Source organism: Nesoenas mayeri, assembly GCF_963082525.1.
Source record: "Nesoenas mayeri genome assembly, chromosome: 13".
In the NCBI taxonomy this organism is placed as follows: domain Eukaryota; kingdom Metazoa; phylum Chordata; class Aves; order Columbiformes; family Columbidae; genus Nesoenas; species Nesoenas mayeri.
In genome coordinates, this window is record NC_137550.1 from 8,730,925 (window position 1) to 8,745,261 (window position 14,337).

The 14,337-nt window shown below is 51.9% G+C and overlaps 1 protein-coding gene across 1 annotated transcript; it reads right to left on the bottom strand.

The window, feature by feature from the left end:
* Positions 1–2,375: 2,375 nt before the first annotated feature.
* POU3F4 (POU class 3 homeobox 4) lies at positions 2,376–4,153 on the bottom strand (the record flags this gene model as incomplete). Its single annotated transcript, XM_080352846.1, has 1 exon — positions 2,376–4,153. The coding sequence occupies one exon, from the start codon at positions 4,151–4,153 to the stop codon at positions 3,050–3,052; it is 1,104 nt and encodes a 367-aa protein (XP_080208972.1). The 3' UTR covers positions 2,376–3,049.
* Positions 4,154–14,337: the final 10,184 nt, after the last annotated feature.

The window sequence follows — 14,337 nt, forward strand, 5'->3', positions numbered from 1 at the left end:
TGCCCCAGCACAGGGACAGGGACAGGCCAGTTGTCCCCAGCACCGTGGTGTCTGCCCTGTGCTGCAGCTTGCAAAGCTTTACAAAGAATAAATCAGTTTTATGGTTAAGAAACAAAGCATCGCTCACCGTTTACATCCCAAATCCCTCTCGTTAACAGGTACAGGATTGTGTGCTTGTTGTAACCAGTGTGGGAAGGTGCCTGCTGGGTTATTAGAGACAAGAGAGCTCCCTGCTCGCTCGGGTCACTTCTCAGGACTCCTAAAGGTAATTTTCCCCTCCCCTAAACTGTTCGCAGAAGGGTTGGCTATTGTTTTCTCCAAGGATCAGCTTCAGAAGGGGGGGGAAGAAAAAAATAAAAGGCCATTTCTCTGGCGATGCCGTGAAGTTTGCTGCTTTCCTGCCTTCCCCCACAGCACCCCCTCTCCTCCCCTCGCCCGACCCGGCTGCCGGGGATGGAGCTTCCCCGTTTCACCCCATTAGATGTGATTAACTGTTATTGTTCCTCCCGAACACGCCACTTCCCGCCCAGGGGAGCGGGGGGCGGCCCGGGGCTGAGCCGGGGAGTCGGGGCGCAGGAGCCGCTCCCGGTGGCGGCGGCCGGGGGGTGCGGAGGGAAAGACGGAACAAAAGAAACTCCCTCCGTGCCCCGATTCCTGCTGCTCGGGGAGGGGGGAACCCCAGCCAGGTCCCCATCGGCTGCGGGGAGCCCCGTTGGCGCCGGCCGGGAGGGAGGCGGCGCGGAGAGCCGCGGTGCTGCTGCCTGCACCACACACTGATACACATTGTATAGATATGTACACAAAAATATTTACATACACTCTATAGATACAGTCCCACGGCCCCGCCACCCCCGCAAAACCCCTTTCGCAGCCCAAAAAGTGCCTTTTCCGCCGCGGCGCGGCAGGTGTAACCGGCCCGCACGGCGCTGCCGGGTCCGGCCCCCCCGAACCCCTTTTCCCGGGCCGGTCTCGGCCCTTCCCGGGGTGGGAGAGCCCGGGGGCGGCGGTGAGGCCGGGGGGACCCACCGCCCCTCGCCGCGGAGCCCCCGCTGCCCGCAGCCCCGGCCCGGCCACTGCACAAACAACCAAACAACGCAACGGGATCTGTCATCTTTTTTTTTCCTTTTTTTCTTTTTGTAAAAATGTTTATTTAAACCTTTTTTTTTTTTTATTTTTTTTCCTTTTACAACAATAAAATATTGCGTCAATATAAACCCCTTGACTAAAACTGGTCGACAACCAAACGTTACAGCGACTCGTGTGTTTCGTTATCATTTCTATTTCCGACACCCATTTAGGCTTTTTTTTTCTTTCTGAAACTTTTTTCTTTTTTTTTCTTTTTTTTAAACATAATGCGGAATTTATTGAAAATAAATAATTGTTGGCAACTGCAATAGGCAATTTTGGATAAAATAGTTGAAAAAAGCAACCTTTAATGAAAATAGCGTTTATTATACATCAGTTACTAAATGAATAAACTAAATGATCTTTCTTTAAATTAATAATTTCCAAAAAACGTTTAATATACAAAACTGTACAGTTATAAAGTTGGCAGAAATAGGCAGGTCCTCAGTGTCGAGTTCTTTTTTTTTTTTCTTTTTTTTTCTTTTTTTAGCGCTTACTGAAAAATACTTGAAAAATATAAATGTCGAAAGGAAAAAATCTGAAGGCCGGGGAGGGAGAGGGGCTGTGCGGGGGGAGCCCGGCCCGGTCCTGCCCGGTGGCCCCGAGTGCAGCGGGTGAACTTGACCGTGAGCACACGCAGCAATTCCCCTTCGTGCGTGGGTGCGGGGGCGTCGGCCACCCCCGTGTCCAGCACATCCACGGCCGGGCCAGGGGAGGGGTGGTTACAGCTCAGCACTTCCCTGTGCCGAAAAAATGGTTATGGTTCTAGCATTTTAGTGACTTTGTTTTGTTTTTCTCCCTGTTCATTTTTGTTTTCTTTTTTTTTTCTCTCAGAAAAGCTTTTCAACAAATCCAGCATCTCCCTGTGACGCGGAATAAACTCAGCGTGAACCAAATGCGGGCGTTTACTGTCCCCTCCCTCCCTTCATTCCCTCCCCCAGAAATTCATGAAACACCTCATTCCTCTTCACTATAGAAACAAAATAACAGAGAAACTGATTTCCGAAGCCAAAGCGCAGAAGTATAAAGGTGTTTTACTACAGACCTCTCAGTCTGGCGCTGATCAAAAAGCCCAACTCGTCTTCGGAAAGAAAAGGACTGGCCAATGCCACCGTTTTGTTTGTGAAGCTTAATTTCGGATAAATCTCTTATAAATAATGTATTTTTTTTTCTCCTTGGGAAAAGAGCAGGGGGGGAGGCCAGGATTGTAACCCGACCGTTTCACGGTCTTGGGAAGTTCTTGAAAAGGAAAAGCTGCAACAAATAAGCCTGTTCTTCTCAACCGTGCGTGCGGCAGCCGGGTGCGCGGGGCTGCGCGGGGCTCCGCAGGCGCGGAGGGGATGCCCGTGTCCTCGGAGGGGGCAGCGGAGGGAGGACGGGCCGCCCGGCCCCGCCGGGTGACATTGCCGGTGCTCGGGGAAGGGAGAAACGTTTTGACTGGTCAATTCGGTACAAATTAGGTCACAAATATTGTGTACAGTTTGTAGTAAAACACCTCAGACATTTAAAAACGCTATATAAGTCTTTAAAAATGCAAAACTAGTCTATTGTAAAACAGATTCACCTGAAATACAGCTGATATAACCAAGGCGCTGGAAGGTTATTCATAGGCACACGTCTGTCTTTCCTTTTCTGTCGTTTTTTGTTTTTTTAATTTTTTTTCATTTTTCCGTGAGTTTTTCTTTTTTTTTTCTTTTTTTTTTTTTCCTTCGTCCTAGCGGAGACCGAAAACAAACCTTGTCTGCGAGTAAACACCGTGTACTGATCAGCGGAAAGGTCGGAGAGAGGAGGAAAAACAATATTGCCCAGGCGGTGAGCGGGGGAGCGCCCCGCTCCGCATCTCCCGCCTCTCGGAAACCATCAGTTAAAGCCCCGGCGGAAAATCCGCGCTGCCCGCAGTCCTGCCTGCCCCGCCGGCCCCCGGTCAGAGGTCGTGGCAGGCCGTGTCCGTTTTCACGCCGTGGGAATACACCTCGTGTTGCGGCTGCTCTCCCGGCGGGGTCATTCGCTTCTCCTTCTGCCGCCGGTTGCAGAACCAGACCCGCACCACCTCCTTCTCCAGCTGCAGGCTGTCTGCCAGCGAGGAGATCTCCTGGGCGGCCGGCTTGGGACACTTGAGAAAGTGCGTTTCCAACACGCCCTTGACACTCACCTCGATGGACGTTCGCTTCTTCCTCTTCCTCCCCTGCGCCGCGATCTTGTCGATGCTGGTGGGGCTGCCGGTGGAGGAATCGGCCTCCTCCAGCCACTTGTTCAGCAGCGGCTTCAGCTTGCACATGTTCTTGAAGCTGAGCTGCAGGGCCTCGAAGCGGCAGATGGTGGTTTGCGAGAAGACGTTGCCGTAGAGGGTCCCCAGGGCCAAGCCCACGTCGGCCTGGGTGAAGCCCAGCTTGATGCGCCGCTGCTTGAACTGCTTGGCGAACTGCTCCAGCTCGTCCGAGGTCGGCGTCTCCTCGTCCGAGTGGTCCTGGCAGTGGTGCCCGCCCAGCTCGCCGTGCTCCCCGCCGCCCTCGCCCCGCAGCCCCGGGTGCAAGCCCTGCGCGGCGGCGGGCGGCGGGGTCAGCCCGCCGTGCTCCAGCATGCCGCCCACCGCGAACCCCGCCTGCGAGTAGACGTTGAGGGGCTGCCCGGCGGCGGCGGCGGCGGCGGGGGGGGCCAGCGAGGCGCTGTGGGCCGGGCTGGCCCCCCAGGCGCTGGGGTGGTTGGCGTGGGGCGAGTGGTGGGAGACGTGGGGCGAGCGGTGGTGGATGATGGCGCCCAGCTGCAGGTCCTCTCGGCCCGGCTTCACGTCGGGCTGCTCCAGCGGGCCGCCGGCCAGAGCCGAGGGCCAGGGCCCGCCGTCGCTCAGGCTGGTGACCCAGTGGTGCCCCAGCGGGTGCCCATTGCCGGGGACGCCCTGCAGGTACTCGCTCTGCAGCAGCTTCTGCGGGTTGCGGAACGGGCTCCCCTGCTGCATGCCCGCGCCGTCCGCATGGGCGAGCGAGCCGGAGCCGAGGAGGCTGTAGGGGTTGGAGGCGGCTGTGGCCATGGCCGCCGCGCAGCCCCCACGAGTTATACTGTGGCGGCGCCGCCGCTTCAGCCTTTGACATCCACCGGCACGGCGGCCCAGGCAGCGGCCGACCGCCGACTGGCAGCCGCGCCGCCCAATAGGGGCGGGCGGCCGGCGGGGCCGCGCCGCGCGGGCCAATGGCAGAGAGGAGGGGGCCGGCCGCGGCGGGGAGGGCGGGGCGAGGGCGTCGGGAGCCGCGCGGGGCCCGAGGCAGGAAGTGAATCACTCCGCCGACACCGGGGCCGGGCGCGAGGCGGCTCCGCCACTTAACTCCTTCCGCGCCGGGCGGGGGGGGCGGGACGCGGGGCACGGCTTAAATGGGGAGCGATTAGCGCCGGGCGAGCGCACGGCAGAAGTTAAACGGCGGCGCCCCGGCGGCAGCTCTGCGGGACCACCCCGGCGCAGCCCAACCCCGGCCCCTCGCCGCCCCCGCTCCACCGGTCCGTGCGGGCTCCGCCGCTCGGTGCGCAGTGTCCGCGCTCCCCTGTGCCGGCGGCTGCCGCTGTGCGGGGCCCCGAGCCGCGCGTCCCCCGCCTGCCCGGAGCGGTGCGCTCCCGCGGGGCGTCCTCAGAACGGAAAAAAAGAACCCAAACAAGGAAAAAAAAACCCAGAAAAACAAATAAACAAAACCAACACTTCTTTTTTAAAGCCCCAAAAGGCACTTTCCCGCCTCCCCGTCAGTACATCCCGGTCGTGCCTCCTCAAAGTTTGCAACACGAAATATCGCCGCCGGTGCGCGCCTGGAGCGCGGGCTGCGGGGAAAAACAGAAAAAGCGGGGGGGAGGGAAGGAAAATGAAGGGGAAGAGGCGTGTGCGGTCCCCAGCCCCCCCGGGGGGTCGGGGGCAGAACGCTGCGCCCCCCGGCTCTTTCGGGCCCGGCGGGCACAGCCCCGCACCCCCGGAGCCCCGGCGGGGCGGCTGCGGGGCCCCTCGGCGGCGGGGCCGGGGCTCGGGCGGGGAGAGCCAAACCCCCGGCACCTCCGAACCGCTCCCGAGTTAAAAAATGACCTTTCCCTGCATAATTTTGGAGGTAACCTAGCTGCGTAATTATATTTGCACTTACAGAAGACTGCATCAGAGTTCCCTTATTGGTTTGAAATTCCATTAAATATATTGCAAGAGCTCCTAGGTTAAGCTTGATTTAAATTTGCATACATTTTCATATATTTAGCAGAAATAAAAGAAGGCTTGCAGCTACCAGAAAGTCATTAAGGCATTAGTTTCTCTGAGAAGACAGATCCGAAGAAAATTCAAGAAAATGAGAAAATAGATATAAATAAGGTGAGAGCGCTCCTCTGATTCCTTTATAGCCGGGTAGCATCGCTTTCCTCATTATAATAATAATAATCACAATAATTTCTCGCCGGGGCTCGGGCAGGGTGCGGCGGGCGAGGGGGGCAGAGGCAGCGCTGCCCGTTCAAGAGCAGCGTGGGTGCGTTGCTGGAGGCAAATCGCGATATATCGCCAAGGCTGCGGGTCCCCGGGCGCGTCCCCGCCGCTGCGCACCCGCGCCCACTCCGCGCCTGCCGCAGCGCCCGGGGAGAGCGGGGGGGGGGGGGGGGAGCAACTTGGAAAAGAAATTAAATAATAAAAAAAAACAACAAAGTTTTCAGGTAGCGGGGGAGCGGTGCGGGGAGCGCAGGCGATGAAAAATGTCCCTGGGAGCCGCGTTCCTACCGGCGGGGTCTGGAGCGGAGCAGCCGCGCTCAGCACCGCGGCCGAGCCCGCCGCAGGCGCGGGGAAAGGCGGGGAGGGCGGAGAAGGAGTTATATTAGCAGCCCTCTTTCTTTTTTCTTTTTTTCCCCCCCTCTTTCTTTCCATTCCCCCCCCTCTCTCCGCCTTCACAACCTTCTCGAAATAAATATCATCGCAGCCCGCGGAAGGAAAAAAAATCCGCACTGTATAAAAACGTAACTAAATTATTTAAAATTAATTTGCACTTTAACTTGCGAAACAATTTTTCAAATCCCATTGCCCGTGAAAATAGATGTTCAGATGCGGCGTTTAATTAAAGCAGAGTCTCTAGCAGGGAAATAAAACCCCGAACGTCCCATTTTAATATTTGTTGCAAATGTATCTAAGGCAGAGCCCAGCTCCGCGGCACTCCGCTCCTGACGGAGGGGACTCTCATCTCGCCTATAGGAGAGGATGGTGTATTTTAAAGTGTTTTTATCTGCATATAGTTAAATCTTCTTACTGTTCTAACTAATCTGCTGGAGAGGGTTTCTTTAGCTCTTTCCTGTCAGTCTAACTTCCCAAGTGTAACAGATGCCGCTCTCAAGCGGTCCTTTCTGCTGCTTTTCTTTATTCAGCCTCGCATATTTCTCCCCATGATCTGGGTTTCCATAGAGAGAGGAATAAAAGGGGGACCATGGCCACAAATCCCCTGCCCCATGCAGAATAAAAGAGCCTTATTCAATAGACGACCCCGTCTGGACATGGGAGAAAAATAAGTACATGCAAAGCTACTGTTGCAAGAATTTGTAACTTATTTTTCATAGACTGAAAACCATTAAAGTTTAAGGAAAAAAAAAAAGTTTCTGGGTTTGGGCCGTTTGCTGCAGCCCGCTGGCTCCGGGTGCCTCCGCACCGGAGGGACCTGCGTTTCCACAACAAATAATTCGCTTTAATATCTATTTTTTTTTTTCCCCTCTGCTAAATCTTTGGCATGAAAAAGATCGCACAATAGCTGAAGGCAGCCTACCGTCTTGGGGCAGCTAGAAGTCGCTATAGAGAGGAAAAAAAACCCTCTTTGAAGTGAAGGAGCTGTAATTGTGTCGAGTCCCCCTCGCCCGGCGGAGGCACAGGCGGGACCCGCAGTTTCGGGGGGTCACCCGGGTGCGTGGCTCGGGCGGCCCGTCCCCGCGGTGGGCGGCGGGAGCGGGGCCGGCGGGGCGGGGGCGGCTCTGCCCGGCACAGACCCCACGGGCTCCTCTTTCGGAGCTTCGACTAAATCGCGGGGTGTTGTGTGCGTGTTTCTGAGCGGTTCCGTGGGGACCTCGGAGAGAGCAAGCCCAGAAGCTGGAGGATATTGTGGTGGCAGAGCTGGTTTTATTATTATATTTTAGAGAAAATTTTTTTTGTTTCTCATTGTTCATCTGCGGGAAGGGAGGGGGGAAAAAAAGGTCTAAAAGGGGTTCGTTTTGATTGTGTTTAATACAGCATGAAGCTCGGAGCGGTAAGCTGTGGCTCGGTGTCATGACCTCTATATTGAAAACTTCACCTTCAGCACAAGTTCACTTTAGAGACAGGACGAGTTAGATTGCGCTTGGTGGGAACAAGTGCAAATTTAAAAACAGAGTCAATCATAACGGGGGGTGGGGGTTGGGAAAGGGCAATTTAACCGTTTCTGAAGCCAGGAGTTAAGGTTTTTCATTGTGTACATCGAGGAGCTGGGACGAACATTGAAGCCCAGCCACCCATCAGCAGAGCTTCTGGATCTCCGGAGATGCTTTGTGAAAACCTAACCTGCATGGGGGAAGGTTAGGAGGAAAAGAGGAATTTACCGAGTATTAGCAGAAATTAGCCAATACCGACACAAGCTCAATTAGTTCTTTTCTTTTTTTTTTTTTTTTTTTTTTTTTTTGGTCTCTGTTGGCTGCTCTTGAGCGTTGAGTAAACGCTGTGCAAGGAGAGAGGAGGAGAGCCACAGCCACACTGCCGTCTCAGAGCCACAGCCAGGAGATGGACTGACAGATTGCAAATTAAAATAGTCCTAATGTAAGAATGAATGCAGTGCCCCCCAAATCTCTCCGAGCACCGGCCCGTTAGTAATAAGCCCGGCACGGAGGGAGCGTTGCTGCGGCTGGGCTGGTCCTGCTCCCGGAGCCAGGCTTAGGGAGGGACAATAAACCAGTCCCGGGCAAAGAAAATCACAAGGTAAATAGCATTTGTATTCTAACTGCTGCGGTTTCCAAAGCGTTTTGGGCGACTCCTCGCTCCTTTGCTCGAGTCGCCTATTATGATGATGATTTTTTTTCCCACGTTGTTAATATCTGAAAAATGTACTTGCTGGGGGAACAAAAAAAATGTCGTTCATTTGTGCACTACCACGTCATGTTCAGGTCACTGTTATTTTTCAGCTGGGTTGGTTTGTAGCAGGGATTGTCTGCAACATTTGGTTGTTTTGCAGTAGAGCACGAAAAAAACCAAAATTCCGGGAAGTGTCTGCTAAGTGCACATTTTTAGCGTGGTACCGCTCTTGCCAGTTATTAAATCCACGTATTGAAATGTCGGGTTTTGCTGTGTTTAATCGAGAAATATGGGTGGCGAGAGGGCGGGTGGGCTCCGGCGCAGGGTCCTCGCTGCAGCCGCTGCCTTCCCGGGCGGCTCCTGCACCGGGTGCCGGCTCGGAGGTCACGTTAGGAGTTAATAGATCTGCACAACAATGCGGATCACTTCCCTTTTACGTAGGCACTTTCCTCACCGTGCCATGCAAACAGGCGTGATGACAAGAATGCGCTTCTTTCATCCTTGGGTTTTTTTTTTTTTTGCGAAGTGGGTTCGCTCCCAGCAAACAGGGGCGATGCGGTCAGCGATGGACAACCACAGCCCCTGTGCAGGAGGGGGACAGGAGCTAGCTCTCTTGCCAAATCGGAGGCCACCCTGCCTAAATTCTAGCAATAATTCAAATACAATTCCTGAACGGACAGATTTCTGTTCAGACATATTCAAAGGAAAGTGGGTTGGATTTGAAAACGCACTAAATGGCATGTTATTTAACCTCTGTTGGCTAACGAGACATTGAAGACAAATAGCTCTGTTCCTTGGCTGACAAATACCTGCATTGTTGTTTGTTATCTTACTGAACAATTTCAATGTGGTTTTATTATTATTTTTAAACTATACCTTTTTCCAGCTTTACCATTCAGCGTCCAAAGCATCCAGTGATGCTGCTGATTCTGCAGGGGGATCTAAATGTTTCCTGCACTTCGAAGCGCCTCATAATTCCTAAATTTACATGTATAAATACGTAGACGGTACTGCTAATTCTTTGTTTTCTCAGAGACGAAACGTTTACGGCTTGGTGGAAAGTTTACTCCCCGTTTCACGCAGGTCGCGCCAATCAAGGCTGTTACTAAGTCTGAACTTTCAGGCCAGGCTGTGTTGCTAAAAGATGTTTCCTTCGTGAGCCGCGCTTGGGCGATACAGGGAAGTGTGAAAGGGACATGAGGCAGCGTAGGTTTTGCTGAGCCCGCCCAGCAGACAAAGGCTTTACCCACGCGTGAGCTTGGACCCTCCCCGCGGTGCCCCGCAGGCTGGGGGTGCCCCCGTCGCCCCCGCTTCCACCGGGCCGGACGAGGCTCCGGGGGCCGCGGAGCTGGCCGGCCCCGGCGCACCTCGGGCGGGCAGGTGATGCCGGAGCGGGGCCACCCCGCTGCTCCCCTCACTTCCATTTGCCTCCGCTTCAGTGTCCCCCCCCGCAGCAGTAACCACAGCCCCGCACAAGGAAGCCGAACCATCTCCAGCCGCTTCGCCCCCAGCGTGCGGGGTCCCCTGGCATCTCGTGGCACCTTTTCTCCCCCCACTACTTCCCTCCAGAAGCCCAGTTAGAGCTGCTGAAGGCTGCACCACCCCTTCTCTGGACCTTCTTTTCTTTGCCTTCCCCGGGGCTGAGGAGCCGCGGGGAGTCCCGGGCACGGCGGGGGGAGTTCAGCGGAAGGCGGGTGGGCAATAAATCAGCGCGATCCCCAGGAGAAATAGAAGCGCACACGGGAGAGTCGCCATCAAAGGGGGAGAGGCAGCCCCTCGGCTGCGCCGCCTGCAAGAAAGAAATAGGAATAAATCAAAGTCGGGTGTGCGGGGGGGAAGGAGGCGGCTGGGCCTTACCGGGGCAGCGGGGGAGATGCCCGGTGCCGCTCACCGTTCCCGCTCCACCCGGGAGCGGTGGAGCAGAACCAGGGCAATGCACCCTGCAAACTTTTAATGAAATCACCGGCGGCATCGATTTTTGGTTTATTTTATTTCAGAAGTTGGAAATTGTCCCTCTTAGGGACGGGGGAGGAGGGCAGAAGGGAGAGGTACAACGCGAACTCTGTTGGACATGGAGTTATTTCACATTTTAGAAAATAAACGGTGTGCGTGAGGGTCTTCCAAAACAAGGGCACTCCGGGAGGTGTGAGCCGACCCAGTCAAGTTGGGGGTTTAGCGATGCAGCAGTTGCAGGTACCAGCGCGTAGGCGCTTCGCGCACCCCTGGGAACGGGCCCTCTCCGGGGGGACCGTGCCCGGGCTGTGACCGCCGCCCGGGGACAGCCGGCTCTCCCCCTAGGACATCGCGTTTTTTAAGTGCCACCTTCGAGTATTTTTCTATTTGCTTCGTCTCCAAACTGTTTAGAAATTACTAGTAGCGGATAAGTAAATTGCAAGTAAACCTAGTGAATTAGGATGATTCTCTATCAGTTTAATTTATGTTTTATAGTTAGTTTAGCCTTCTGATTTGATTGCCTTAGTAATGTGAATTGCCTACAGCTGCTGATGATACAGCTTTAATTCTGTTTTAAAGGTCATGTAAACATGTGCCTGTAGCATAAGGAATGCAAATTCAATTCCCTTTTAATGCTTCCTCACATTCACTTCACAGCCTTCACCTAGAAAATTAGCAGGATTTAATAGAAAACTGTTCGAATGTTATGGTTTCATTAAAAGCCCCTCTCCCTCCCAGGCGTGGCTCTCCTTGGGCCACCCCATGCCCGTGACGCGAGCGCCGATGCGCTTCCCACGCCCGTTTTGGGGAAGATGAAGGCGGTCCCGCGCCGGGACAGGCTCCTCATCCTCACCTCGAGGCTTTGTTCAGCTGTAGGTAAACAATGCGAGACTGAATAACCCGGCAATTTGGGGAATGAACCCCTCGAAGGGGCGAGAACATAATGCAGGTGTGTATCTACGCATTAGGTTCCATGTTTCCCTTGCGTCACGGTGAAATATAGTGCTGAGAAACTGGGTAAAAAAGGTTTGTTTTCGGACCAGGTGGGATGCAGAGGCTCTCTGCATCAGCTGGAGAAGCTGTGCCAAGATGCCAAGGTGATAAGCTCAAATACGAAACGCCTGCGCCTTGAAGACAGGCATTTTCAAATTAATTTTTAAACACAGCCAGCCCTGAGCTCATGAGTGATTACTTTACTGTACTGTACTCCAGGGAAAAAAAAGGTAAGAGCCAAAAAAAAAAAAAAAAAAAAGAAATCGCCCCCCCATCCCACGTTTCAAAGGGTTTTAGTGAAGTTGCTGGTAAGTTTGGCTGGGGAAGCCTTTGAACGGACGGAGTCTAACGAGTCGGGAAGAGCATCAAAAAAAGAGTCTCTGGAGCCGCTTTGAAAAGGAAACGATCTGTTATTGCACAAAGAAAACGGGTGGGGAGATTTCAGCGGCCCCTTCCTGCTGCGGGAACCCGACGGCTCCGGGCGAGCGGGGCGGCTGTGCCCGGGGACCCCGCACCCTCCCCGGGGCTCCCGGCCCGACCGTCCCCGCGCACCCTGGGGACGCCTTTCTCTCCGACGGCGATGTCGCAAGAGATACCACCCCCCTTAGCTCCCCGCTTTTATAAATGGGGTGTTTCCTTGCGCTTGGAGAGTGTTTGTGTGGCCTCAAATGCCGGCGGGGTGTGGGGAGCATCCCCATCCTCCCTGCCTTCATCTCCATCATCAATCGTCCTCCCCACCAACCCTTCCTCCCCATCCCCACCCGCACCCGAGCTCAGCGTGTCACCCCACTTGCTGTGAAAATGGTGCATTTGCCCTCTGGTCCCCTCACCCAGAGGCTCCAGGGGCTGAGATGCTGGAAGGCACCTGCTCCCCCCTTTCCTTTCAGTGACAGTGGGGACCCCAAGCTGTGCCTGTCTCTCTCCTTCGTGGAAATGAGTGATTTTTGCAAAAATCCTAATACTTGTAGTAACAGCTCATTGGTGATTCTGTTAATGTTGCACACCTCATTAAATAGCCCCAAACATAAGGAGCTTTAAATGACTTTATTGAATTAAAAATAGCAGAGGAAATCACCTATGGTACTTTCATCAAATAATTAATGTAAACTATATACATATAGCAAGAGATTCCTTTAACAAGCCTATTCATAAAACACGCAGGGGTTTACTTAATGGCTGAAATAACTTAGAGCAGCACAACTCGCTTGAAACATCGAGCCACACTCATGCAGTTCCTAATATGTTCCTGTGTGTTTCCCTGAGTGTTTTTCTTCCTTATCTTTTTTTATATCTGAAGTTCTATTCCCCTCCTCTACTCCATGTATTTGATCATTTTTTCAAGTCCCTTGGCTGAACCAATCTCTTTTCATGCAGAGGATAAAAAGAGAAAAACTTCAAAGTAGGTTCAGGTAATTAACAGCTGAGGGGAATATAATCTAAACCATAGGCCCTGCTTTGCACCCAGGTCTGCTTTCAGAGCCAGCCGGCAAGGGAGTGCCTATTCCCCATAGCATCCAAATCTGCTTCCTCTGAACAGCTTTGCCAGGCCTCCAGTTATCACATCTGCATTTCAAACACCATGTCTCTGGCATTAATTATTAATTAGCCTACAGTCACCCCAGAGGATTTAAGTTCCAGCCTGCACATACTTATTCATTGACCTCTATCTTAGTTTTTGTTGGAAAAAACCCACTAGAATGCTTAATAATTTCCTTTCTCTCAGACCCTCTGTTCTAGTTTCATGGAGGGGAAACAGCATGTTTTCAGAGATGGAAAATCACAGGGTTGTCTAGAAATTTGTTTAGAGCAAAACGCTATGTCAAGAGTTTGAACAAACCATTTAAAAAGATTTAGAAGGAATTTTGCGTGAGTATTTTTACCTTTGACAAATGAATTTATGGATTTCCCAGAACTGAGAGGTGGTGGATACAAATACAATCCGGTTTGGCTCTGTGTGGAATATCACTTTAAAAATACAAACTGGATTTAATTACTGGCTAGCACATTTATATGATCAAACTAATGCAAACGTTTATTTGAAAGCTCTGGGGTTACACTGCTATTGACACTAGTAAGAATGAAAAAAATGCTGTTGCAAGGCACATTAGTACTTGGGCACTAAATATGCACTCCGTCCTCAGGAACATGGAGCTGAAGAAGTGTATTTTGTAACTGTTCTGCATCATTCCCAAGGTAGTTTGGAAGATGCTCTTTAGCCATTAGAATTAGTACTGGCTGTCTTGTGTCTTGATGTTAAGGTTCCAGAGGTAAAAAAATCGGTGTAATCAGGTAGGAACTAGGTTGTACAATTCTCTTTTTAGCAACAGTACATGAAATTCAAAGTGATTGTTACAGTTTGGATGAGTTGTATACTGGATACTGCCTTTCATTAATGTATCTTAATATTACAATATTCCAGCCCCCTCGATGAGTCCTATTTCAATGCCTCATGCAAATACCTGTGGATAAACTTCCTTAAATATTGCCATGGTTTCTCATTTTTATATGTGGTGGTACTATCACAAATAATCATTGAAATATAAAATATTCCTCCACTTAGTTTTCTAAGAAAGAGTTTAGTCTGTAGTCATGAGGTCAGACTGGTTAACTCCTATGCCAGCCTAGAGTTGATTTTTGAAAGCATTTAATCTAGGCCTAAGACTCTAAAATTTCTATTTAGTGCTGAATACAGAAAAAAGGTTGATGCACAAACATACGTACTTAAACTGTTGTAGTAAACAACAACGTATTTTCTCAAAATCATAGCTAAACCAGCCCTTTTCTATAAAATCATAAGCCTGGTGTGCCTGTGCTTCAGCAAATGGTCACTGTGAACAGATGTAGGGAGTGATGCTGCTGGCTTCTGTGAGGGATCCCTCTCCTTGACTTCCCTGAGAATTCTGAAGACTTGGCTCATTACTGCTCTTTTATAATTTCCCATGTTACGAGCTGATCTGGGGAGCATTTGTTTAAACAGCCAATATTTTTTGCCTCTGCTTCCAATACTCAGAATAATTCTTACATGCAATTTTAACAGCAAAAATACTTCTATTTCAGAAGGAAGAGAGGAACAGGCAATACTTCAAATTTAATTTCCAGAAAGATTGTTCCTGTTTATAAAATAACAGAATGTATCTTGATGCTGAAGAGGGAAGTAGATCGAGACTATTTTAATAAGATGTCCAAGACCTCTTAATCACTTCTACAGTGATACTAATACCAGTAATAACAGTGATAATGGAAAA